Source organism: Musca domestica, unplaced genomic scaffold, assembly GCF_030504385.1.
Source record: "Musca domestica strain aabys unplaced genomic scaffold, Musca_domestica.polishedcontigs.V.1.1 12, whole genome shotgun sequence".
NCBI lineage: Eukaryota > Metazoa > Arthropoda > Insecta > Diptera > Muscidae > Musca > Musca domestica.
The window spans coordinates 11,711,284-11,734,810 of record NW_026712155.1 but is presented as its reverse complement, the minus strand read 5'-3'; the positions used below and the strand labels follow the sequence as shown (position 1 = coordinate 11,734,810).

Sequence of the window (23,527 nt, the reverse complement as noted above, 5' to 3'; positions counted from 1 at the left end):
ATAAAATGTGATGTACGAGTCCGATTGTCTTCAAATTTCACACATCCAAATATTTATATTAACCCAAGGTCTGGTGTTAAGATGAGCAATATCGCTCCACTCCTTCTGGTACCTCCCCCACAAAAGGCCGAAATTTGCAAGAAATATATTTTTTGCATAGAAAGAGAAAGGGTAATCCGATTTTGCTCCAACTTTGCAAATCCTAATATTTGCATCAGTTCTACGTTAGGTGTAAAAATGGAAAATATCGGTTCACTCCTTCAAGTACCTCCCCCACAAATGGTCAAAATTTTGAAGAGTTACAACTCTCATAAAATGTGATGTAAGAGTCCGATTGTCTTCAAATGTCGGACATCCCAATATTTATATTTACCCAAGCTATGGTGTTAAGATGGAATATATCCGTCCACTCCTTCTGGTACCTCCCCCACAAATGGTCGAAATTTTCAAAAAAATGCATATTTTTTGCACAGAAAAAGAAACGATGATCCGATTTTGCTCCAACTTTGCAAGTCGTAATATTTGCATCAGTGCTAGGTCTGGTGCGAAAATGGACAATATTGGTTAACTCCTTCAAGTACCTCCCCCACAAATGGTCAAAATTTTTAATAATTACAACTCTCATAAAATGTGATGTAAGAGTCCGATTGTCTTCAAATTTCACACATCCCAATCATTTTATTAGCCCAAGGTCTGGTATAAAGATGGAGTATATCGGTCCACTCCTTCTGGTACCTCCCCCACAAATGGTCGAAATTTTAAAAATATATATTTTCTGCACAGAAAGGGAAGCAATAATCTAATTTTAAAAAACATAACGCTCAAAGAAAGCGAAATAAGGATCCAACTCTCTTCAAATTTCACACATACAAGCATTTTTGCTAACACCAGATCTATTGTGAAGATGCTATAAAGGGACACAATTTTCAATATTTTTATCTGTCATAAATTGCGAAACAACTAAGCGATTCTTTACAATCGATTTATCCATCTGCTATTATAATATTTATATCATATTTATTTAGGTCCGATACGAAATGAACAATATTGACCCATTCTTCAAAACCCACTCCATAGAGGGTGAAGAGGGCTGAGGGTATACATCTGTCGGCAAAACCGACCGATACTTTTTTACTTGTTCTATATTGATTTCATCCTTTATTTGTGTATTTCTCTTTTCTAATACAACAAAATTACCTTTGTAATTTGGGGTGGCGTCAGAGGCCTGGTTAGTATAACCGTGAACGAGGGGTTAGAACGCGAGAAGTGTACACTTCAACAACTAAACGACAAGTGAACGCTGAGGTTCTTGCAATCGCAGAGGATCGCAGTGATCGCCGAGGATCATTGTCGATTACTACTACTACATCTACAATTATTTCCAATGAGAGCAGAGTCTCTTATGTATCAAAGTGAGCTAACCAACAACAACCACCGCCCGGTGGCATCTGCGCTCTACGGTCTCCGCCGAGGGAAGTATGCCGAGGAGATGCCCGTTGTGTCAATCAGCATCCGTGATTAACTGGACTCGGGAAGTTGAAGGCCAACTTAAACAGTCACTTTGGACCACATCCGTTTCAGGACATTTGGAGTCGATCTAGTTATGTCTGTCCGTCCGTCTGTCTATCTGGCTCGCTGGTGGGCACGATAACTCTCGAAGGGATTATCCGATTTTATCGAAACTTGCTACATAGGAATATTATTGTCAAACTAAAATTGAGGTCACAGATGGGCAATATCGGTTTACTCGTTCTGGTACCTCCCCCACAAAATGTCAATATTTTCAAGGAAAATAATTAACTGCAAAGAAAGAGAAAGGATAATAATCCGATTTTGCTCCAACTTTACAAACCCTAATATTTGCATCAGTCCTAGGTCAGGTGTAAAAATGGACAATATCGGTCCACTCTATCAAGTACTTCCCCCACAAAGGGTCAACATTTTAAATATTTATACCTCTTATAAAATGTGATGTAGGTGTCGATTGTCTTTAAATTACATACATCATAATATTTTTATTACCCCAAGGTCAAGGTGTGAAGACGGGATATATCGGCCCACTCCTTCTAATACCTTCCCTCACAAAGGGCGGACATTTTGAATAATCATGAAGCTCATAAAACACGAAACTAACAACCGATTCCATTCAGACTTGGTACCTCTCAATATTTCAATCAACACAAGATCTGTTATCAAGATGGTCGATCTTGGACCATTCCTTCTGGTACCTCCCCCATAAAGGGTCATCGTTTTGAATAACCAAAACCATCATAAAATCTAAAATAAGCATTCGGTTCTCTTTAAATTACACACATCACAATATTTTTATTCACCCAGGTCTGGTGTGATGATGGGCTATATTTGTCCATTCCTTCTGGTACCTCGCCCAAAAAAGGCAAAAAAAAGCAAAAAATGTCGGAAATAGCATCAAATTTTAGAATAAGTTTAGATTTGTTCGAATTGGTTATCTTTAGCACGAATTATGGCCTTCTAACGGCCAATGAAACCACACGATGCCCGAATGTTGCTCTGTGGTATTTTGGTCCATTCCCGGGGAAGCGCTTGCTTGAGGTGATCGATACTTTGGTATTTTTTAGTGCCAACCTTGCTTTCCAAAATACTCCAGACACAATTGTCCAACGGATTGGTATCCGGAGATTTTGGTGGCCGTTGTGCTCTGGAAATGAAGCGAGGAACCTCATTTTGTAACCATTCTTGGGTGGCACGTGCTCAGTGTGATGATGCTGAGTCCTTTTGGAATGTCCAAGGTCTGCGGCCAAAATGTTTGCGCACCCAAGGCTTTTATATATCCTACAGAATATTTTCGCGATAATATTCGGCATGATGCCATCGACTGTTATGGCGGCCCACACCATCACCATGGCTGGCGCTTGAGTTCTGGTGGCCAACCGAAGGTGCACATTTTCAGGTGACCTCTTTGGCAAGTAAACACAGTCATTTTGTTTGTTTACAAACTGCTGGACAACGAATTTTTTCTCATCGGAGAAAACCAAACTAAGCAGTTTACCACTTTCGGCCAAGCGAAGCAAATCGTTAGCTCTTTTGAGTCTATTTTCTTTCTGTTGCGAAGTAAGTTCTTGCACTTTTTGGAATTTCAATGGCTTTGCCCCGAGCTCATTTTTAAATATTTGCCGAATGGAATATTGCGATATGTTCAGCTCACGAGCCCTTTTTACGGCCAATGCGACGCGGGTTTCAATCAAGTCGTTTCTTTACTTTTCTTAGCACTTCTGCTGTTGTTGCTGTTTTCTTCTGTTCACTTCCACTCCCGTCTTTGACGTCGGGCTACACTACCGGTATCACGGTAACGAGCGATGGTACGAGACACAAAAGATTTATTCACATTTAAATGCCAGCCAAATATAAAGAAATCACACTATCACGCTTGAATTCCATCACGAATAACTTTTTTTCTGGAAAGTTCTCACCAAAATGCTTTTGTACGCTTGTAAACAATATAATGAGCTGTCACTGGAATAATTTTAACAGCTGTCGGACGAGTGGCTTAAAAATGACAGCAGTCTGAAGTTGGTTGCAGTTTTTTTAATTTCAACCTGTTTATCTGACAACCCCTTCTTGTACCTCACCCACAAAGGGTCATAATTTCAAATACTTATATCTGTCATAACTTGCGATACAATTCGGCGATTGTTTATAACTGGCTATATCCAAATATTTCTCTTAACCAAAAATTTGATATGAATGTGTATTTTATCGGAATTTACCATTTCGCATAAAAGTGGATATAAATGTTCGATTTCCTTCAAATTTTGCACATACCAATAATTTTTTCTGTATTAGATGAAGTATGAAAATGGAAAACTTCGGTCCGCTATGTTTGTTACCTCACACATATTTCCACATTTTCCAAAAGTAAATACATTTCTCATATAAAGTATAGGAAGTAGACGATATAGCCCAAACCTGCTACGTTGTAATATTTGTATCAGTTTTAGGTCAGTTACGAATTGGTCAACCGCTTCGAAACCTCCCCCATAAAGGATCGACAGTTTGAATAGTCATAACTCAAGGCTGGGGGTATACATCTGTTGGAAAAACCAACTGATACTATTTTTCTTGTTTTATTATCGATGTTTCATTTGTTCCGAATTATATCGAAATTTGCAGAATTTTCAAAACAGTATGAAAAATTGAACAAAAAATATTATTTATTTCTTATCGTTCGCCTTCTTTGTATTTTAGTTATTCATTCATTTAATAGGAACTCCCAGTCATATTTTAGACACTTTTTATTATCAATGCTTCCATTGTTTATTGTTTATTTAGTATTGACGATGCGCAGATGGCTATATCCATTAGATAAGATATCATGGAATATCGAAATTTGCAGAAATTTCGAAATAGTATGAACTTAAGCATTGTTTTGGTAGAAAAAAAGAAGGGTGCTATATTTAGCAGACCTTAAAGAAACCTACTATAAAAACCAACAGCCCTGTTATGAATATTCTATAGCTGAAAAAGCTTTGGGGAAACTTGGAAGAGCCCTTGCAGTTCTGGCATGTTTACTTTTTGTATTAATACAAAATTTGCAATCCCTTCATTGGGAAACTCCTCCAAAACTCTGATGTGTCATTGTTTTAAATAAAATCCATTTGACAATGACAGAATCAACCAGGATTGCATATTTTGATTTTGAAAATAATCGCAGCGTATATTTTTATACCCTCCACCTTGGAAAGGAGGGTATATTAACTTTGTCATTCCGTTTGTAACATCCTTAAATATTCGTCTTAGACGCCATAAAGTAGATATATTCATAATCAGCATAAAATTCTAGGTCGATTTAACGATGTCCGTCTGTCTGTTGAAATCACGATACAGCCCACATTATTTGTCGTAGAGCGTCAAAATTTAGCAGAGCAATTTGCATTGTCTCTAGGATGGTTGGTATTAAAAAGGAGATATATCGGTCCACGTTCTGGTATAATCCCCATATAACGGTACCTCCCGATATTCGGTATTTTGATGATTTATGCCACGTTTTTTCACGGATTTGTTTAAAAATTAGGTATTTGTAGGTCATAACGGGTCCCTGAGCCTGTGGCAAAACATTGCATGTATAGGTCCACGTTGTGGTATAGCCCCCATATAAAGGTACCTCCCGATATTCGGTATTTTAGTTTTTTTTTTTTGCCATATTTTTTTTCACGGATTTGTCTAAAAATTGGTAGTTGTTGGTCATAATGGTTTCCAGCTCCGGTGGCGAAACATTGCATGTATGGGTCCATGATTTGGTACCTCCCGATATTCGGTAATTTGATGATTTTTGCCACATTTTTTCACGGATTTGTCTGAAAATTGGTATTTGTTGGTCATAATGGGTTCCAGCTCCGGTGGCAAAACATTGCATGTATGGGTCCATGATTTGGTATAGCCCCCATATAACGGTACCTCCCGATATTCGGTATTTTGATGGTTTTTGCCACATTTTTTCTCTGATTGTCTAAAAATTGGTATTTGTGGGTCATAATGGGTCCTAGTTCGTAATTATAGGTCCACGTTTTGGTGTAGCTCCCTTATAATGGAACCTCCCGATATTCGGCATTATAATGGTTTTTGCCACACTTCTTCTAATGTTTCTTTTACCCTAAGGTGGAGGGTATTAAAAGTTTGGCCCGGCCGAACTTAATGTTTTTTTTTACTTGTTTACATTACATGTCACATACACTCACATACATGTATGCATACATACACATTCTTGTTATATATGCTTTGGCTACACTGCAATTGCTGCTGCTACCTGCCGGCCTATACATCTACAATATTGAGCCTCTTAAAAACAAAGGAAAACGTGCAAAGGCATAATTACACCCACCATATCTTTCTCCTCCATAGGTATATCCATATATTAATATATATTGTATTGACTAGTGGCTTTGCAACCTAGCCAAGGCAACCTTGGGTCACTTTTTCGTCGTCATCGTCTTCTTCTCCTAATTGAGAGGAGGAATAGCAGTAATATGGAATAAACAATAGATAAAGGAAATAGTTCTTTATGACCTTCCTTTCTGTTATTGGAATGGTTGTTTATCCTTTACTTGTTGTTGTAGTAGTTGGTATGTAACTCGATAAGGACCAAAAGCAGCATCATCATGGGCAGTGAAGAGGATTTTTGAGGACTTCCCACAAAAAAAAAAAGGTTTGAAAATTAATTGGATGGAATTGTGGGGTCTTTGTGGGTGATTGTTAGGGAAGCTATGTAGATACCCAATAAGGTGGTATAAAAAGCGATTGTAAGGAGTACCTATGGGCGATTTTTAAGGCGTCCTCACAGACGACTTTAAAAAAGTCATTATAGATGATCTTTTATGGACGATGATTGGATTTTTGAGGGTTTGAAAATTAATTGGATGGAATTTAGGGTCTTTGTGGGCGATTCTGGCGAAGGACACCGCAGGCGACTTTTAAAAAGTTTTTATAGATGACTTGTAAGCAGTCCGTTTAGGTATAAAAAGTGACTCTAAAGAGTCCTTAGGGCCGATTGTGGGGGGTCCTTACCGGCGACTTTTAAAAAGTCGTTATAGATGAGCATTTATGAGCGACGATTGGATTGTTAAGGGTTTTGAAAATTATTTGCATGGAATTGAGGGTCTTTGTGAGCGATTTGGTCGAAGGACCCCACAGGCAGCTTTTAAAATGTATTTATAGATGACTTGTAAGCAGTCCGTTTAGGAGGTATAAAAAGCGACTCTAAGGAGTCCTTAGACGCGATTTTTAGGGGGTCCTTACAGACGACTTTTAAAAAGTCGTTATAGATGAGCCTTTATAGACGACGATTGGATTGTTGGGGGTTTGAAAATTATTTGCATGGAATTGAGGGTCATTGCGGGCGAAGGACCCCACAGGCGACTTTAAAAAATCTTTATACATGACTTGTAATCAGTCAGGTATGGAGGTATAAAAAGCGACTCTATGGAGTTGCAATTTTTAGGGGGTCCTTACAGGCGACTTTTAAAAAGTCGTTATAGATGGACGACGATTGGATTGTTGAGAGTTTGAAAATTAATTGGATGGAATTGAGGTCTTTGTGGGCGATTGTTAGGAGTGCTTAGAGTCGATTTTTAAGGGGTCTTTGCAGGTGGCTTGTAAAAAGTTTTTATACATGAATTGTAAGCAGCCCGGTAAGAAGGTATAAAAAACGACTGTAGGAATTCTTTAAAGGCGGTTTTAAACTGGTCCTTACAGGCGACTTGTAAAATATCTTTATAGCAGACTTGTAAGGAGTCTTTATTGACGACTGGTATAGAGTGCTTAAACGCGGTTGGTAAGGAATTTTCATAACGTTGATAAGGAGTTTTTATGATTGAGAGGCAGAATTTGAAGGGAGTCTTTAAGGACGACTGGTAAGGAGTCTTTATGGACGACTGGTAAGGCGACTTTATAGACGTCTACAGGGTGAGATAAAAAAAACTGCATCCAACTTCAGACTGCTGTCATTTCTAAGCCACTCGTCCGACAGCTGTTAAAATTATTTGAGTGACTGCTCATTATATTCTTTACAAGCGTACAAAAGCATTTTTCTGAGAATTTTCCAGAAAAAAAGTTTTTCGTGATGGAATTCAAGCGTGATAGTATGATTTCTTTATATTTGGCTGGAAGACCACAAGTGGCTATCGTTAGAGTACTCCAGCATTTAAATGTGAATAAATCTTTTGTGTCTCGTACCATTGCTCGTTACCTTGATACTCGTAGCGTAGCTCGATGTCAAGCAAGTGGACGGAAGAAAAGGGTTCGAAAAGTTAGGAAGCGACTTGATCGAAACTCGCGTCGCATGGAAAAATGGCTCGTGAGCTGAACATATCGCAATATTCCATTCGGCAAATATTAAAAAATGAGCTCGGGATAAAGCCATTGAAATTCCAAAAAAGTGCAAGAACTTACCCTGCAACAGAAAGAAAATAGACTCAAAGAGCTAAAGAGTTGCTTCGCTTGGCCGAAAGTGGTGAACTACCGAATTTGGTTTTCTCCGATGAGAAAACATTCGTTGTCCAGCAGTTTGTAAACAAACAAAATAATCGTGTTTACTTGCCAAAGAGGTCAGCTGCAGCAAATGTGCACCTTAGGTTGGCCACCAGAACTCAAGCGCCGACCATGATGATGCTGATGGTGTGAGCCGCCATAAAAGCCGATAGTTGCTCTCCGCTCGTATTAATCGACCGTGGCATCAGAATAAATGCCCAATATTATCGTGAAAATATTCTGGAGGGTGTATTAAAGCCTTGGGCACGCAAACATTTTGGCCGCAGACCTTGGACATTCCAACAGGACTCAGCACCATCGCACTCAGCACGTGCCATCCAAGTATGGTTACAAAATTAGGATCCTTGCTTCATTTCCCGCGCACAATGGCCACCAAAATCTCCGGAAGCCAATCCGTTGGACTATTGTGTCTGGAGTATTTTAGAAAGCAAGGTTGTCACTAAAAAATACCAAAGTGTCGATCACCTCAAGCAAGCGCTTCGCCGGGAATAGGTCAAAATACCGCAGAGCAACATTCGAGCAGTGTGTGACGGTTTCCGTTGGCCGTTTGAAGGCCATAATTCGTGCCAATGGTGACCAATTCAAACAAATCTAAAATTATTCTAAAATTTGATGCTATTTCCGACATTTTTTGCTTTCATTCAATAAAATTTGAAAAAAAAAAAATGTAAAAATTATGTCGTTTGACTTTGTTGCAGTTTTATTTTTATCTCACCCTGTATACTTGCATGGAGTATTTAGAAGCAACCGCTAAGGTGTCTTTATACGCGACTGGAATTGGTCTTTTTAGATTTTTTAAAGATCCTTTATAGAGAACTGGTAAGGAGGTCTGTACATACTCCTTTGAAAGTCTCTAAAGAAATTTTTTCAGACAATGAGTTAGGAGGATTAATAGACCACCTGTAAGGGGTCTTTTAAGACGATTGTAATAGGACTTGTTGGTCTTACAACGAAATTCAGAAAACTCTACATAAACCCTTTTTATTTCCAGAGACTTGTGTGGCAAATTTCTCTTTTTCTCTCTGTTTTGAGGCAATAAAACACGATCTCTGCTAATTTTTGACAACTTCAGAGTCTTAGTTTCCATTCTCCTCTCCCACCATCGATTTTTATAAAAAATAAATTTCACATTTTAATTATTTATAAATAACATAAATTCTGTTCATAAAATGTGTAATTACATTTCTCATAACCACCCACCTCCCCCCGTGGTGGTAGCAGTAGTTCGAAAATGCCAACCTTTAACGATTTCCCCCCATAACCATGAACCCAAAAATGCAAAACAAAAGAATTTCTCATTCTTCTTCTTCTTCGACATTATTCTCAAAGCCCTCATAATCAACACTTGGCCCAGAAAGAATGGCCACCAGCAATGTGGGAGCAACAACAATGACAACAACAACAATCACATTAGATGGAATTTGGTGGTGGCAGGAGGAGGAAGCAAGCAGTGGTAGAGGAAATAGACTCAAATTGACACAATGTGTTATTGTTGACTTTTGACATTGTTATTCACTGTTCTGTTCTGTTCTGTTCTGCTGCTTCTAAGTTAAATAGTGCTAATTTCTTTGTATGTGTCTGTGTGTATGTGTATTTGTTTAATTTTTATTAATTTTTGTTTTCATTTTTTCCTCTATGTATTTTCCAGGTTACGGTCGCCGAGAGGTTGTTGAATTCCTACTCAACAATGGTGCTTCCATACAGGCCTGCGACGAGGGTGGCCTCCATCCTCTACACAATGCCTGTTCCTTTGGTCATGCCGAAGTGGTACGCATGCTGCTGAAGGCCGGTGCCTGTCCCAATACGACAGATAACTGGAACTACACACCGCTGCACGAGGCGGCCAGCAAGGGCAAAGTCGATGTCTGCATTGCCCTGCTGCAGCACGGTGCCAATCCGAATATTCGTAATTCGGAGAATAAAACTCCCCTGGAATTGGCCGACGAGAATACACGACCCGTCCTCACCGGCGAGTATCGTAAGGATGAACTTTTAGAGGCGGCTCGATCGGGGGCCAAGGAACGTCTGTTGGCCCTGCTGACACCACTCAATGTTAATTGTCATGCTAGCGATGGTAGACGTTCAACACCTTTACATTTAGCAGCGGGTTACAATCGGATAGGAATTGTCGAAATTCTGCTGGCACATGGAGCGGATGTGCATGCTAAAGATAAAGGTGGTTTGGTGCCATTACACAATGCCTGTTCGTATGGTCACTTCGAGGTGACCAAACTACTGATCAAGGCCGGTGCTGATGTCAATGCCAATGATTTGTGGGCATTTACGCCGTTGCACGAAGCTGCCTCTAAGAGTCGTGTCGAAGTGTGTAGTCTGCTCCTGAGCAAGGGAGCGAATCCGACGCTGCTCAATTGCCACAATAAGTCGGCAATTGATTCGGCACCAACGAGGGAATTGCGTGAGCGTATTCACTGTAAGTAGTGGCATTGAAATAACTTTTTTTGGAGATGCCTTTTTGTTCTGCTAAATATTCCCAGTAGGTATTTTGGAAACACAACTTCCCCTGGACATTTTTTTACTCTCTCTCTCCTCTTATTATGTGTGCAAAACTTGAAATTAAAATATCTTCTTCTCTTCCAGATGAATACAAGGGCCATTGTGTCTTGGATGCTTGCAAAACCGGCAATATACCCAGGCTAAAGAAATTCCTTTCATCGGAAACGGTCAACTTTGTACATCCTTATACGGGGGACACGCCTTTGCATGCAACAGCAGTGTCCATTGATCCCAAACGGAAACAGGTAATGTCATATAGAATGGCTTCGGAATGGAGGTGTGTTGAGGATGGATCATGTTGGGGGTTTTTAAGGATTCTGAAAGTAGATACTGTGTGAATTTTATTATCGATGTATTTTGAGGTAAAATTTTGAAAAAATACTTAAAGATTGACCATAACAGAGGAGGCTCAGGTCGTCTCCGGGATACGTCGATGACTTTATTCTGCAAAGGCGACTATATTCTTCATCTATTGAAGACCTAGTATGAATTGTTGCAACTTCTCCTAAAAATAATTCCATCTGTAGTAGTCTTTTTCTATTAAAAGAGGACTCATGCAGGGCCTTCTCCCTCGTAACATTAAATATCTCTCCAAATATCTTTACATAAAAGACCCGTACAGATAGTCTTTTGAAGGTGTAGGCGATCTGTTTGAAGATTTTGGTTTTATAAGTCACTTTAAACTGATAATCCCTTCTAACGACCTTTTTTCTATCTTCCTCCATCTTCTATCCATGTGACCTCTCAAAGATATTTAAGTGAAATCTATACTCTTAGAATATTTGGCTATCTATGCCCTGCGGCTCAATGAACTAGGTCAATGGCGGAGTCAGTCCTTTGGACACTTTGTCATTCTTAAGAATGTGGAGAACATAGATGGTCGGGCTATAATCAGTGATTACATATCACCTAGGCAAATTTTCGAATCACTGGACATCCATATACCTAACAGCGAAACCTGGACCCGGAACACTCCACCTTTTAACGATATAGCCGTCTATACCGATGGATCAAAGATGGAAATTGGAACGGGGGCTGGGGTCTTCTGTGAATGCTTGAATATCCGGAAATACTTTAAATTAAACAACGACTGCAGCGTTTTTTAGACACAAATCTTTGCTATCAGGAAAGCCATGGAGAATCAATGAATTGTATAGATCGGTGACAATATATGACGACAGTCAGGCGGCCTTGAAGGCTCTTAATTCTTTTACAATCAAATCTATGGCAGTTCTGAAATGCAGAAATGCTCTGGAAAAGTTTAAGTCGTTTGTAAAACTATATTGGGTCCTTGGCCATTGTAACATATCTGGCAATGAATCTACTTGTACTATCTATGCATCTGTCCACCTATTTAAAGAAAAACTGTTAAAAATGAAAACCTCTTCCCAAGAGTCCCTCTCTATACCATTCTGTCTATTTATCTATCTATCTAACTACCTATCCCTCTATGTTTCAATCTGTTTATACAAATACCCAAATAGAAGTTTGGTTATCTCAAAAAGTCCCTGCCAGGATTTTCAACCACAGATAGCTAGAAAAAGGCCCCCATCCTACGACTCCGAAGCCAAGACTATAATGTACTAGTTCACTGTATAAAATACTTAAAATCTTCTCTCCCTCCTTTTTCCAGATCTCCGAATTACTTATACGCAAAGGTGCACTGCTAAACGAGAAGAATAAAGCCTTCCTCACACCCCTGCATGTGGCTGCCGAACAATTGCACTACGACATTATGGATACTCTGTTGAAAAATGGTGCCAAAGTCAGTGCTGTCGATGGATTGGGACAGACGGCGTTGCACAAATGTGCTCGTGACGAACAGGCCGTACGTTTGCTACTCTCCTATAATATTGACACCTCCATCATATCGGTGGAGGGGTACACGGCCGCCCAACTAGCCTCAGATAGTGTTTTGAAAATTCTCAAAGATCCACCAGACACTGAAACACATCTGCTGGAAGCTGCCAAGGCTGGAGATTTGGATACAGTGCGGCGCATCGTATTGGCCAATCCACATTCGGTGAATTGTCGTGACCTAGACGGGAGACATTCGACACCTTTGCATTTTGCCGCAGGCTTTAATCGGGTGCAAGTTGTGGAGTTCCTGTTGGAACAGGGAGCCGAGGTGCATGCCGCCGACAAGGGTGGTCTGGTGCCGCTGCACAATGCCTGCTCATATGGACATTTTGAGGTAACAAAATTGCTTATAAAAGCCGGTGCCAATGTCAATGTTTCGGATCTGTGGAAATTCACACCGCTCCATGAAGCTGCCGCCAAGGGAAAATATGATATTGTTAAGCTGCTTCTCAAACACGGTGCAGATCCCACAAAAAAGAATCGTGATGGTGCCACACCTGCTGATTTAGTCAAAGAATCCGATCATGATGTGGCCGAATTGCTTAGGGGTAACTCGGCTCTTTTGGATGCTGCCAAGAAAGGTAATCTGGCACGAGTTCAAAGGCTGGTTACCCCCGAAACCATCAACTGTCGCGATGCTCAAGGCCGCAACTCCACACCCTTGCATTTGGCTGCCGGCTACAACAACTACGAAGTGGCGGAATACCTTTTGGAGAATGGGGCCGATGTCAATGCCCAGGACAAGGGTGGCCTAATACCTCTGCACAATGCATCCTCGTATGGCCATCTGGAAATTGCGGCGCTCCTCATCAAACACAAGACTGTGGTAAATGCTACCGACAAATGGGGTTTCACACCCCTGCATGAAGCAGCCCAAAAGGGTCGCACACAACTCTGTTCGTTGCTGCTGGCCCATGGTGCTGATCCCTATATGAAAAATCAAGAAGGCCAAACTCCCATAGAATTAGCCACAGCTGATGATGTGAAATGTTTGCTGCAAGATGCCATGGCCACATCGTTGAGTAGCTCAGCATTAAGTGCTTCCCAACAATCATTGCTGAGCAACAACTCAACCCCATTGGCTTCGGCGGCAGCGGCGGGTGCAGCAACAACCGCAACATCAGCTACCGCCAACAGTTTATCGGCCACAAATGGCAGCAGTGTGGCCGCCTGTACAGTGCTCTCGCCCAGCACTGAGACCGTAACCCTGCCTTCGGGTGCCTCAATGACCCTAAGTGTTCCTGTGCCTCTACCCTTGTCGACACGCATCAGTCCAGCTCAGGGTGCCGAAGCCAATTCCACAGATTTGGGTGAAGATGTTGCCGATCCCGAGTCCATAACAAACATTGCCAGTTTCTTGAGCAGTTTACAATTGGAACATCTAACGGATCTCTTCGAAAGGGAACAAATAACGCTGGAAATATTGGCCGAAATGGGTCATGAAGATTTGAAACAGGTTGGAGTGTCGGCGTATGGTTTTCGTCATAAGATACTTAAGGGCATAGCTCAATTGAGGGCTACCACGGGTGAGATGTCAAAAAAGGGTTTGTTTTTCTGAATTTAAATCTTTATTAATTTGGGGTTTTTTCCTTTTAGGTATTGGCAACAATGTCAATCCTGGCACATTGCTAGTTGATCTTTTACCCGATGATAAAGAATTTCTAGCAGTGGAGGAGGAAATGCAGGCCACCATCAGAGAGCACAGGGACAATGGTCAAGCTGGTGGTTATTTTACCCGTTATAACATTATACGAGTAAGTATGGGGCAATGTATTGCTACTCCCGTCTAGAGATAAAAAAAAAACTATTTCTACAAGCCATTAGCAGATTGAAAAGCTTTTAAAAGAAGACCTGCAGGATGGCATCTAGAATGAAAAGACGAGAGAAAAATATCGAAAATTATTTGAGGCTTTTAGTGGACCCAAATAGTTAGAGGTGTTTTATAAATAGGAAAACAAACGGCTCCCGAAGTCAGAAGCATTCTATAGAAGGAAGAACCGCACCAAAGCCTTTAGGAAGTCTTTCATGGACAGTATATTTTACTGAAGTTTTTATAGGTTCCTCTACAGACAAAGACCTTTGAAAAATTATCAAGAAGTGTAAGACTTGTAGGTATTTTAGAAAAAATATATTTTAGTTAGATATAGATAATTCCGTCTGGAGGTCTTTTGATAATCGAAGGACTTTTAAAGATGTTCCATAAAACGAACAAATGCACAATGACTATTGGTAGAAACCCGGTAAATAGAAACCCGGTTAAAGGTCTTCAATGAACAAGAAACGTCTTCACAAAAAGGACCGAACGAGTTTTGAGGTGTTTTATAGATAGGAAAACCAAACGGCTCCTGATGTCGGAAGGATTCTATAGGAGGAAGAACCGCACGAAACCCTTTAAGAGGTCTTTAATTTTTTCATATATTGTTTCTGAAGTTTTTATAGAAAGAAGAATAAGGGCAGATGGCCAACCTTTTTGAGTTCCTTTACCTGCAAAGGCCTTCGAAAAATAATCAAGAGTACACCTCTTGATTGTAGGTCTTTTAGAAAAAATATATTTAAGATAGATATAGATAATGCCGTCTAGAGGTCTTTTGATAATCGAAGGACTTTTAAAGGGGTTCTATAAAACGAACATCTGCACAAGGACTATTGGTAGAAACCCGGTTAGAGGTCTTCAATGAACAAGAAACGTCTTCACAAAAAGGAAGACCTTTTTAAGGAGATCTGTAAAAAACCTTTTTAAGATCATTAAAAAGTGGAAGACTTGGAATTCCTTTAGAAAAAGATCATATGATAGAAAAAATAACATCTGAAGGCCTCCCTATAAACGAAGAACTTTTAGACTTGAAGAGGGCTAGAAAATCTGTTGAAGGACTTGAAAAACTGTTACAAAACTTTAATGAACAAGAAACGTCTTTAGAGATTATATATGTATATTTATGAAAAACAGGTCTTATTGAAGTCCTCCATAGACAAAAGACCTAGAGAAACACTCTCATGGAAGTATTTTGTAAGCACAAACACAAGGAGTTCTAAAAAATCTTTAATGGACAGAAGATTTTCTTGAGGTTTTTAATCGATAGAATACCCTCTTTAGAGAATATAGATGCATTCAATGGAAAGGCGATCGTTTTTGAAACCTCTATAGAGAAAATTTCTATAGGGCCTCTATAGAGGTTTCAAAAGTTATAATTACATAGATTACTTTATAGAGATGGGGGTTTTGTAGAAGTCATTTACAGAAAGAAGACCTTGAAGAAATCTTCATTGGAAGAATGTCTTGTTCTTTTGAAGAATAAAGACTGAAGATTTTCCATAGAAGACTTCCTAATGTTCTTCCACATATAGAAGACTTGCCAGAATGTAGTCCCACTAAAGACTTTGTTGAAGTCTTTTACGCATCACCGACTTTTAGAGGTTTTCTATAGAGGCTTTCTCAGGATTTTTGTTAGATGCATTCTTAGAGGTGTTCGACTAAAAAGGAACCTTATTGGATCGGCAAAAAGAGCAGATCTTATAGTAAAATATCTTATAGTGATGTCCAATAGATAGATGATCGTATGTCAGCAAGACTTCATCGAACGAATATTAGGAAGGTTATCCATGGATAAAAACCTTCAGTTCAGTTCCGTTAGATGCTGTGTACAAATGGAAGATTTTATATAGATATTATACATAGAGGATATTATCCAAGATTTTATAGATGAATTAATTATATACGTTTTATAAAGATATATGTTCTTCTAGAGGTCATCTATAGATAGGAGAATTTATAAGAGTGTCTTTCAAATGTCTTATATAGAACGATTTTGGGGATATTCTGGAGATAAAAGACCTAATAGACTAGTTAATAATCTCCAGATGGTAATGTTTTAGGTTTTATAGAAGAACCATTTTTTATTCTCTACACCACAAGGTGGTCAGGGTAATATGTCTTTGTACTTTTTTTTGTAACAGGCAAAAGGAAACGAGATAGACCAATAGTTCCTTTTGATGATCTGCATAGAATCACATTCTGATTTATGCATGTCCGTCCGTTCGTCCATTCATTTATTTCCGTTAACAAAGTACAGGTCGCATTTATTTCCCGATCTAGAAGAAATTTTGCACAAAAAATTTGTTTGACCCAAGGAAGAACCCTATTTGGAGATAATCGGTTGATTATCGATTTGCCTTTTATTGTGCATCAAACGTGTAATATTTTGCACATGCGACCAAATTAGGCCGTAATATGCACTCTGCAACAACGATATTTGGGAATTTATATACAGCTCAGAAATACCTTTGCTAAATTTTTTAGAGATCGGTTAAGATTTGGATATAGCTACTACATATATCTTCGTCCGATTTGCCTTTTATTGTGCGCCAAATGGGATGGAATTTGACACTTACGAACAAATGGAGTCTAGAAACAAGTATGTTAAAATTTGGTGAAAATCGGTTCTGATATAGCTAGAGGTCCCATATATATTGTTCATCCGATTTTTTATATTTGCTCTCCACAGCCTTAATATGGACTCCGTAACAACGATATTCGGGGAAATATATCGAATACAGCTCAGAAATACCTTTGCCAAATTGTGCACCAAATGGTTAATACAATCCCGAGTTAAAAAGGTACAATTGCTCGACAAATTTAGTAGAAATCGAAATCGATCGATCCCTTAGGACTTTAATTATACCCTCAGCCATATGGCTACAGAGGGTATATATCATTTGATACGGTCAAAACGTGCCTAGTCGAAATAACGGTTTTAGACCCTAGGTCTCTTTGGACCAAATCCGTTTTAGAACATTTGGAGTCGATCTAGCGATGTCCGTCCGTCCGTCCGTCCGTCCGTCTGTCTGTCTGTCTGTCTGTCTGGCTGGCTGGTGCGCACGATAACTCTTGAAGGGAGTATCCGATTTGGTCCAAACTTGATACATCGTAATATTTTTGTCAAACTTAGATCGAGTTCGGAGATGGGTAATATCGGTCCACTCCTTCTGGTACCTCCCCCACAAAAGGTCGAAATTTTCAAAAAATTTATTTTTTGCACAGAAAGAGAAGCGATAAACCGATTTTGCCCCAACTTTGCAAATCTTAATATTTGCGTCAGTGTTAGGTCAAGTGTGAAAATGGACAATATCGGTCCACTCCATCAAGTACCTCCCCCACAAATGGTCAAAATTTTGAATAATTGCAACTCTCATAATATGTGATGTAAGAGTCCGATTGTCTTCAAAGTTCACACATGCCAATATTTATGTTAGCCCAAGGTCTGATGATAAGATGGAATATATCGGTAAATTCCTTCTGGTACCTCCCCCACAAATGGTCGAAATTTTAACAAATATATATTTTTTGCACAGAAAGAGAAACGATAATCCGATTTTGCTCAAACTTTGCAAATCTCAATATTTGCGTAAGTGCTAGGTCAAGTGTAAAAATTGACAATATCGGTCCACTCCTTCTGGTACCTCCCCCACAAAGGGTCGAAATTTTAAATAATTACAACTCTCATAAAATGTGATGTAAGAGTCCGATTGTCTTCAAATTTCACACATCTTAATATTTATATTAACCCAAGGTCTGGTGTTAAGATGGAATATATCGGTCCACTCCTTCTGGTACCTCCCACACAAATGATCAAGATTTTCAAAAAAATAAAATATATAAAAAAATATATAAAAAAAATATTTTCTGCACAGAAAGAGAATCGATAAACCGATTTTGTTCCAACTTTGCAAATCCTTATATTTACATCAGTTCTAGGTCAGGTGCAAAAATGAATAACATAGGTCCACTCCATCAAGTACCTCCCCCACAAAAGGTCGAAATTTTGAATATTCATCACGCTCTTAAAACACTTGAACACGATTCCATTCTAAAGAATCCGAAATAAACATCCAGTTCTCTTCATATTACACACGTCCCATTATTTCTACTAACTCAAGATCTGGTGTGAAGATGGGATATATCGGTCCACTCCTTCTGGTACCTCCCCCACAAAAGGTAAAAATTATGAGTATCCATGAAGTTCATAAAACGCAAAATTATCATCCGATTCTATTCAAACTAGGATGATGTATTTTATCTGTATTAGATGAAGTGTGAAAATGGAATACTTCGGTCCGCTGTATCTGTTACCTGAGGCATATTTCCATTTTCCGAAAAGGTGCACATACCTCATATAAAGTACAAGAAGTAGTCGATATAGTCCAAATCTGTCACGTTCGTAACTCAAGGCTGAGGGTATACATCTGTCGGCAAAACCGACTGATACTATTTTACTTGTTTAAATTCTAACTATAATCATAGTTGGTATGATTTTATTCTCACAAATTCACCATAAAAACTTTTATTTATTATGTTAAGCTCTACTAAATATGCAAAGTGGTGTAGGGTATCATAAAGTCGGCCCCGCCCGACTTTAAGACTTTCTTTACTGGTTTCTCGTATAGAATACATTTTAGGTGTCTTACAAATACATAGATTTATTCGAATTGTATGGAGTACTTTTAAAATGGGATTGGTTTGGAAGTCTTTATTTAAGATAGAATTTCTAGAGATATCCTTCTTTAGGTCTTCGGTTGGAAGTAGATATCGTATATCTTTCTACCCCATTTTGCAAAAGTCATATTTCATATTAATTTTGCTTTTATCTTTTGCCGTTTAGGTTCAAAAGGTACAAAATCGTAAACTGTGGGAACGATATGCCCATCGTCGCCAAGAAGTTTCCGAAGAGAACACAATGCAGGCCAATGAACGAATGCTCTTCCATGGTAGCCCCTTCATCAATGCCATTGTCCAGAAGGGTTTCGATGAACGACATGCCTACATTGGTGGTATGTTTGGTGCTGGCATTTATTTTGCCGAACACAGTTCGAAAAGTAATCAATATGTGTATGGTATTGGTGGAGGTATTGGATGTCCATCGCACAAAGATAAATCGTGTTATATGTGTCCAAGGTAGGAACGATTCAAAAATTTCGACAAAAAAAAACAAATCTTGATATTTATTTCCCTTTAGACAATTGCTTTTGTGTCGAGTGGCTCTGGGTAAATCTTTTCTGCAATATAGTGCCATGAAAATGGCCCATGCACCGCCGGGTCATCATTCCGTTATTGGCCGGCCCTCGGCGGGTGGCCTGCACTTTGCCGAATATGTGGTGTACAGAGGTGAACAGGTATGGCTGGAAATTTTAAACTTTCCCAACATTTCTTTGTTACCAATTCTTCCATTTTCAGGCCTATCCCGAATATCTAATTACCTATAAAATTGTCAAACCCGAGGACAGTAGTAGCGGGGCCGAGGAAACAAGATGATGGATGCCCTCTGTCGGTTCTACACCAACTACATCATCGCCAGCCCTGCAACAGCAACAGTCATTACAATCTTCTATGGCTCCAGCACAGCACTCCAGCAATGCCGTGCACTTGCCACCGCAAAATTCCTCTAGCATTTCCCTGCAACAGCAACATGCCAAAATCCAGCAGCAACACTCACTGCCATTGCAGTTACAATACCAGGTGACGACAACGCAACCTTCGCCGGCTGGCATGTTCATTAGCCAGACGGCTGGGATTATTAGCAGCACGGCCGCCTTGGGTAATACGGCGTCGTTTTTCAATGCAGCCACATCCGGGGCGGATCTATCGCCCACATCATCGACAGCCTCGTTTTCATCGGTGGATACAAATCAAACTTTGCTAAATTCCATTGCAGCCAATCAACAGCAGCAACAACAACAGCAGCAGCAATCGTCTCAGAGCTCAGGCTCAAATCAACATCACCACCTATCCTCATTGGGTCAGAAAAATTCCTATTCTTCATCTTCCGGAGGACATGGCAATGGTTCGACGACCTCAAAGGCCATTGTGCCCTCCTCGAATCGTTCTTATCGCACCAAATACAGTCAATTTATGATTATCACCCCAGCCGTGTCCATAGATAGAGATTTTGATCGCACCGACACCCTGTCTTCGAATGCGGCCGATAATCATGGCTTCCACACAGCCGACGATGATCCCTATCCCCACAATGGCAATATATTTCGCTTCAACAATCTGCAGGCAAGCATTGACAGCGGCAACAGCAGTGACAGTGGTTCATTTCGTTCCAATTACAATCCCTATCTGCACAATAGTCGCCAGCACCTGTTGCCTAAATCGGCCCCACCTTTTTATAATTTCTCGCCATCGTCATGGTGTAATTTGATTTGTGCAGCCATGCGCTGCTTTGGGGCTGGTGGTGGAGGTGGTGGCGGTGCTGGGGGCAGTGGCCGGAATCGTAGTGGCCTGTATAGCACCTCCTTTGGACGGCCACCCTATCAAAGGTCTCGCAGTTCGGGACCGCACACCTCGTCGAAGACGCCGCATCGTCGTTTGCGTTCGTATTCCACTTCATCGTTTACACCCGAAACTGCCTTTGAGCATTTCTCTGCACCGTTTAAGGCGCGCAAGACGCGTGACGAACAGAACAACATTGCCTATGAGTTGTGACGCTGGTTAAGATTGCAGGAAGAAAAAGAACAGCAACACCAATTGCAAATGGAGCCGCAACAAGAAATTAAACTTAGACTTCCAGAAACAAGAAAAAATGATCTCTCTTTTTTATTACAACTACAACTACGATTATTACAACAACAACAACAAAAACTACTAATACAATTATTGCAAAATTTACGACAACTATTCCTCATAATTAAGCTCATCATCATTATGAACGAAATAGTAAAAGGAGAAGATAAAACGCTCGCAATATTTTCATACGAAACTCTTAATCCTTGTCCCCCGACCCCTTCCCGCAAAACCTTGATCATGATGATGTACGTGCAAATGTATTTGATTTAATTTTTTTTAATATTTTAATTTTCTTGTCTTTTTTTGTATTACAAAATTGTTTTTGTATGAGACTTTTTCTTTTTATTTACCAATAGCTGTAACTTTAGTTAAATTGAAATCGAACGAAGTTTAATTTTTAAATTTTATATATGTCAAATTTTAAGGGTATACATTTTATTTTAAAGAGGATCATTGATAAAATATACGAAAAGCAATCTCTTGATTGAAAAAAAAAACTCTTGAACCATTTGTTGCAGAAGGCAAACGTTGAATAGAATGCAGAGAAAATTGTTGCTCCAACGTTTTCAAATGCATTTTCCTGAAATTGGTATATGGTGAAGATAGAAGTTGCCGTAAAGTGAAATATCAAAAGATGAATACATCAATATACACTGTTCTCATCTCTTCTCAAAAAGTCAATCAGCGAGGTGATTTTTCAATTATTAGTTGCCTTGGCTCCGTGTTTAATTACTTCAATACATGTGTCTTTGCCCAAAAATTTCCTATCCTACGCATTTTAAAATATATTCTGAAATTGGCGGTTCGTATGGAATACATTCAAACCCTCATAAAAAAAACAGATTACCTTCCAATAGAAGAAATCAGAATGCCAATTGATCTACAAGGTATGCTCATTGAAAATCTGAATGGAGCTCTAGTTTTTTTTTATCAGCAAAGGGATACATTTTGACATTTTTTTCCTTCTGGTTGTATTTAAAGAAACATCCTCCTTCTTTAATATTTTAGAAATTGTTGGTCCTTGATAAAAAAAAACCACATTTGAATTTTTAAAGGAAAAAAGGAAAACAAGTAAAAAAGTTGTATTTTTGGTCGGGCCGAACTTTTAATACCCTCCACCATTTTGAACGAATTTGACAATTTTCAAAAAATATAATCCGTCAAAAATTTGTTAAAATCTTAAAAATACCGTATGAAGCCGTATGTATACGATGACGTGGACCTGCATAGGCAATTTTTGTCATAAGCCATTACAATGTTCAAATGCGAAACTTGAAACATTTCCGGTGAATAATGTCGGTAAAATCATCAAAATACCAAATATCGGGAGGTCCCGTTATATGGTGGCTATAAGAAGACGTATATCTGCACAGACAATTTTCTGTCATAGGCTGCAGTATCCATTACGAACTTCAAATACCAAAATTGAAACAATTCCGTTAAATAATGTCGCTAAAATCACCAAAATACCGAATATCGGGAGGTTCCGTTATATGGAGTCTATACGAAGACGTGGAAATGCACAAACAACTTTCTGTCTTAGGCTGTAGTATCCATTACGAACTTCAAAAACCAAATTTGAAACAATTCCGGTGAATAATGTCGCTAAAATCATCAAAATGCCGAATATCGACAGGTGCCGTTATATGGGGGCTATACAAAGGCGTAGACCTGCACAGGCTGTAGTATCCATTACGAACTTTAAATACCAAATTTGAAAGATTTCGTCGAAAAATGTCGCTTAAATCGCCTAAATACCAAAAATAGGGAGGTACCATTATATGGGGGCTATACCAAAACGTGGACCTACATGGTCCATTTTTAATATCAAATATCCTGCAGACATAATATATATATTTGAGTAACATTTTAAGAAACTACTTAATTTCGTTCGGCAGCTAGAGAGATTTCCACAGATGGATGGACGAACGGTCATCGTTAAATCGACATAGAATTTTATGCTGATCAAAAAATATGTACTTTGTGTACATTTTGTTTCGAGGTGTTACAAACGGAATAACAAACTTAGTATACCCTCCATAGTATGGTGGAGGGTATAAAAATAGAATCAGAGGGGGGTATTATTGGGATCGTTATTTTTTCGATCAAAGAAACAACCTCCTTTCCCCCCATAATAAGAGAATTTTTGGTCCTCAGTATTACATAAACACCTGGCTGCCAAAATTGGACAAAAATCTAGATTTGGGTTGATAATTTCTGCGATCAAATGACAATCCAATAAAACGAAGAAAATATTGTGGAGGAAAGGAACCATAAAGCCTGGGAGAATATTTCTTTTGAAACGATATAAAGGAACCAATAAACATTTATTTCATCTGAATGATTGAGATTTTGAAGAGTGTTTTACATAAAATAGCATACGAATAAATCGCACCTTTGGCGCTCCAATTTTGCTTTGTCCAAAAACTATGGGAAACTGGGAAAACTGTTAGAAACAGCAGAATTGTATCGAAATTTTTAAAATTAACACTACTGCCAATCAGTAGCTGGGTGTCATATCACTACTTTTTGCTGGGCCACATTTGTCTGGTAAAGAGCCCCACGTTG

The 23,527-nt window shown here is 39.2% G+C and overlaps 1 protein-coding gene across 1 annotated transcript in view; it reads left to right on the top strand.

The window, feature by feature from the left end:
- LOC101888752 (poly [ADP-ribose] polymerase tankyrase) overlaps positions 1 to 21,950 on the top strand; it is a 52,495-nt gene extending 30,545 nt beyond the window's left edge. Inside the window, 7 exon segments of the mRNA XM_005178234.4 lie at positions 9,671 to 10,453; positions 10,621 to 10,781; positions 12,170 to 13,922; positions 13,993 to 14,150; positions 19,053 to 19,345; positions 19,407 to 19,563; positions 19,625 to 21,950. Coding sequence (XP_005178291.1) covers positions 9,671 to 10,453; positions 10,621 to 10,781; positions 12,170 to 13,922; positions 13,993 to 14,150; positions 19,053 to 19,345; positions 19,407 to 19,563; positions 19,625 to 20,878 — 4,559 coding nt within the window. The 3' untranslated portion in view covers positions 20,879 to 21,950.
- The last annotated feature ends 1,577 nt before the right edge of the window (positions 21,951 to 23,527 follow it).